General features: G+C 57.1%; 1 protein-coding gene across 1 annotated transcript in view; it reads left to right on the forward strand.

The window, feature by feature from the left end:
• MYO7B (myosin VIIB) overlaps positions 1-5,019 on the forward strand; it is an 81,747-nt gene that overhangs the window by 36,012 nt on the left and 40,716 nt on the right. The window contains 2 exon segments of the mRNA XM_015567482.1: positions 60-270; positions 943-1,078. Of these exon segments, the coding sequence (XP_015422968.1) occupies positions 60-270; positions 943-1,078 (347 nt within the window).

Consider the following 5,019-nt stretch of genomic DNA (forward strand, 5'->3'; position numbering starts at 1 on the left):
CGGGAGTGGGGGCAGGGCGGCGCAGGGCAGAGCCGACGCCCTCCCCACCCCGCCCGCAGCTTCGAGCAGCTCTGCATCAACTTCGCCAACGAGCACCTGCAGCAGTTCTTCGTGCAGCACGTGTTCACCCAGGAGCAGGAGGAGTACCACTCCGAGGGCGTGGCCTGGGACTTCGTCGGCTACACGGACAATCGGCCCACCCTGGACCTGCTGGCCCTGAAGCCCATGAGCATCATCTCCCTCCTGGACGAGGAGAGCCGCCTCCCACAGGTGCGCCCGGAGCCCGCCCCTCTGGTGGAGACCTGCCCATCAGTCTCCTCCCGGGTTGGGAAGCTCCCTGGGTGGCTCCTTTGCTCTGAAGTTGCTGGAACCTCTGCCAGGAATCAGCAAACCAGCCTCGCTCACCTCCCAGCCAGACCTGCTCTCCCTCCAGGCCTAGCTCGCTGGGCAACCTGCCCCCTCCCCACAGAATGACCCACATCTCAGTCATTGGTCAGACTCAAGAGCGCCCAGGGAGGCCTCCTGGGCACCTGCGGGCAAGGCCACAGCCGGGACAGAGAAGGGAAACCTGCCTGTCCCTGGGGAGACCTACCTGTCCCTGGGGAGACCTGCCTGTCCCTGGGGAGACGCCTCTCAGATGCAGTCAGTAGGAGCTCTTCATCCAGAGAACGGGAAGCCAGGCTGGGCGCCTGGACCATGGTGGGAAGGGTGGAGTCAGAGAGCTGGCAATGGAGGGTGGCAGACCCAGTATCTGCCCAGGCTCTGCCTGGCTCATGTGACAAGCCCCGCCCCCTCAGTGTCAGTTTCCTGTCCGTAGGAAGGCAGCGGGTCATTCTGAGCGGTTGCTTTGGCCGGTGGGAGGCCCTGAGCTCTGTGGGTGCCCCCGCTCCCCCTGTGGCTGGGCTCTGGACCTCAGCCCACAGGGTGTCTGTGTTCTCCCAGGGGACGGATGCCACCATGCTGCAAAAACTGAATAGTGTCCATGCCAACAACAAGGCCTTCCTGCAGCCCAAGAACATCCACGACGCCAGGTTCGGCGTTGCCCACTTTGCTGGAGAGGTGTACTACCGGGCGGAAGGTAGGCTCGCTGCGCGGCTCCCGGCTGCGGCTCAGGAAGGCCCCGGAGGCAGGCTGGGACCTTAGGTCGTTCTGCAGAGCAATAGGAAAGAGGGAATTGAATGGGCCAGGCATGTTTTGTTTTGTTTTGGTTGTAATAGTCTATTGAGTTATAATTCACATACCATGCGATTCACCCATTTTTTTTTTTTTTGGTTTAAATATATGGTTTAAACATATAGAGAGGAAGGAAGGGAGACGGGGAGAGAGAGATAGAAACATCAATGATGAGAGAGGATCATGGCCGGCTGCCTCCTGCACGCTCTCACTGGAGCTTGTGCCCACAACCCCAGGCATGTGCCCTGACCAGGAATAGAACTGTGACCTCCTCGTTCATAGGTCGATGCTCAACCACTGAGCCACGCCGGCTGGCATGATTCACCCATTTTAAGCACACAACTCAATGGATTTTAGTATGTTCACCCCGAGTTGTATAACTGTTGCCACAATTTAAAACATTTCATCACCCCAACAAGAAACCTCCCACTTGCAGTTATTCCGTGTTGCCCCACCCCTCCCGGCCCCTGGCAGCCACCCCCTCCCTCTCTGTGGGTTTGCCTGCTCTTCGTATTTCGTACGGACGGAGCTACACAGTCCGGGGTCTCTGTGACTGGCTTCTGGCCCTGAGCACCGTGCTTCCAAGGCTATCCATGTGGGCAGGGGCCAGACATTGTTTCTTCATATCGCAGCGTAACAGCCACTGTGAGCACGCCACGTTTTGTTTATTCCTTCACCAGTTGGTGGACATTTGAGTTGCTCTACTTTTTGGCTATTTTGAATGATGCTGCTATGACCACTCATGTGCACGTTGCTATGTGGACATATGCGTCCACTTCGTTGGACCCTCTAGTTTAACTTTTTGTGTAACCACCAAACTGTTTTCCAAAATGGCCCCCCATTTTACGTCCCCACCACCGACGTATGAGGGTTCCAGTTGCTCCGGGCCCTCGCCGACCCATGGCACCGCCTGCGTTTGGCTATGGCCGTCCCGGGCTTAACGTGGTGTCGCAGGTGGTTTGGGTCTGTGCTTTGTGATGCCTGGTGGTGTCAAGCATCTTTTCACCTGCTCGTTGGCCTTTTGCATGTCATCCTTGGGGAAATCTCTCTCCAAATCCTTTGCCCATATTTTAATTGGGTTGTCCTTTTATTGTCAAGTTGTAAGAGTTTGTTATGTATTCTGAATATAAGTACCTTATCAGATATATAATTTGTAAATATTTAATTCTGTGGGTTATCTTTTCACTTTCTTAATAGTGTTCTTTGAAGCACAAAATGTTAATTTTGATCAAGTCCAACTTACCTATTTTTTTTATCGATTGATTTTAGAGAAAGAGGAAGTGAGGGGGGAGAAAGAGAGAGAGATTGGTTTGTTGTTCCACTTGTCTATGCATTCATTGGCTGATTCTTGTATGTGCCCTGACTGGGGCTTGAACCCACAACCTTGGTGTTTCAGGACGACGCTCCAACCAACTGAGCTACCTCGTCAGGTTACCTATTTTTTGTTGTTGCTCATGCTTTTGGTTTCGTGACTTAGAAACTACTGTCCAAACAAGACTTCCCCTGTGTTTTCTTCTAAGAGTTTTCTAACTTTAGCTTTACATTTAGGCCTTTGATCCCTGTGAGCTCCTTGTTGTATAAGTTGAGATAGGATTGAGCAAGGTTCTGACTGAGAAAGCAGGGCCTGGGTGGGCCACCCTTGGGTGAGCCGAGAAGAGGGAGCCGTGTCCAGGGTGCAGCTGCGGCCGGAGAGCGCAGGCAGCACAGTGCGACTCGGCTCCGATGCAGGAACACGGACGTGTCCGGCTGGGTAGCTGGAGCCTCGCGGAGAGCTGAGGTGGCACCTGCTCCCCGGCATCATTCCAGCTCTGAGGGCTGTGCCCCGCCAGGCTCCTGGGGCAGCCCCTCTCCCAGGCACTGAGCTCCCTCCCTCCCTCCCACCCTTAGCGCCTCCCCGAGGCTCCCCCAGGCTGTGCAGGGATGCACGGAGCACCGCACTAGAAGGTGGGGTGACTTAATAAAAGGGCAGAGTGGGAGAGGAAAGTCGGGGTCCCGTTCATGCAGAGCCAACCCTCAGAGTCCCCGGAGCAGCCTCCCCAGGCCTGGCTTGCAGGGCAGCCTTGCCAGTGGGTCTGTGCCCACTGGAGAGCGAGCCCACTCTCCATGATGGGGGGTGTGTCCTGTCCTCCGGGACCTGCCACAGGGAAGTCACGCCGACGGGCAGAGGTTAGGTCCTCACGTGTGGAGGCTGGAGTCCAAGATCAGTGTGAGGAGGGCAGCGCCCTCCGAGGCCCCTGCCTGCGGGTGGAAGCTGCTGCGCACCTTTCTGTCTGTGCGTCTGTCCGGCGCTGCTCTTCCTGCGGCTCTGCCCGGGGCTAGGAGCCACCCAAGCAGCTGCATTTCAACTTCCCCACCTCCGACCACCTCTACCTCCACATGAGTCACTCTGGTCCTGCGGTTAGGACTGCAACATGCGGGTTGTGGGGAGACACGACTCAGCCCACAACACTGGCCTCCCAGGTTCTGGGCGCTCAGTCGGAGCCCGGGCCCTGCGGGACCTCCCAAGCCCAGAGCAGGGCTGTGGACGGCCTGGAGGTCCCAGGCTCCCAGGTCCCCGTAGTGAGTTACACATGTGCTTGCTTCCTAAACATGTCTGCTACAGCACACATATGCTCACACACACACACATGCTCACACAGTGCACGCAAATGCACACACGCAGCACACATATGCTCTCACACACACATGCTCACACAGTGCACACACACGCACATGCACACAGCGCAATATGCTCGCACGCACAAATGTTTACACACATGTGCCCGCACACAGCACATACACGCACACATATGCTCACACACATGCTCACACAGTGCAGCACACGCACACATGCAGCACACACGTGCAGCACACACATGCACACACATATGCTTACACACAAATGCTCACACAATGCAGCACACGCGCACACAGTGCACACACGCGCACACACAGCACACATATGCTCACACACAGAGGCTTACACATGTGTGTGCGCACACAGCACACACCCATGCAGCACATACACGCACACACACGCAGCACACATATGCTCACACACATGCTCACACAGTGCACACACACGCACATGCGCACACAGCGCAATATGCTCACACACACAAATGCTTGCACACATGTGCACACATGCAGCACATACACACACAGCACACATATGCTCACACACACAAATGCTCACACAGTGCAGCACACACATGCACACACACAGCACACCATATGCTCACACACACATGCTCACACAGTGCACACACAGCACACACGCACACACACAAATGCTTACACAGAGACACACACACCCACATGCACACACACAGCACGCGCTCAGCACACACGCACACATGCAGCACACACGCGTGCACACAGCACACGTGCACACATGCAGCACACAACACAGCTCACACACACACTGCCTAAGGGAGCGTGCTCCCTCCCAGGCTGCACAGCCTAAAGGCTGACCGGCCAGGGAGTAGCCTGCAAGCAGCTGGGGCAGTGAGACGCCCGACGTCCTGGGAGCCAGGAGGCCAAGGTGTTTAACTTCTTCCCTCCTCCATGTGGGTGCAGGAGAAGCAAAGTCGCTGCCACCCCGAGTTAGACCCCGAGGGCCCCCAGGGGTTCTGTGGTCAGGCCTGACCATGGGGACGTGACCGCAGGGTGCGGACTGCGCAGCAGGTGTGGGGTGACGGGGAGAGGGCGGGCAGTGGACCTGCTCCGGTCCCTGCTGCCCACGGCCTGGCCCTGGGAAGCCAAGGTTGGGGGAGGGCTGGCAAGGCCTCTGAGCATCCCCGGCTGCACAAAGGGCCCGAGAGACGGTCTGCCCAGGGTTGTGGGCCCGGAGAGCCGCCGGCCGGG

This window comes from Myotis davidii, unplaced genomic scaffold (assembly GCF_000327345.1).
Source record: "Myotis davidii unplaced genomic scaffold, ASM32734v1 scaffold1844, whole genome shotgun sequence".
In the NCBI taxonomy this organism is placed as follows: domain Eukaryota; kingdom Metazoa; phylum Chordata; class Mammalia; order Chiroptera; family Vespertilionidae; genus Myotis; species Myotis davidii.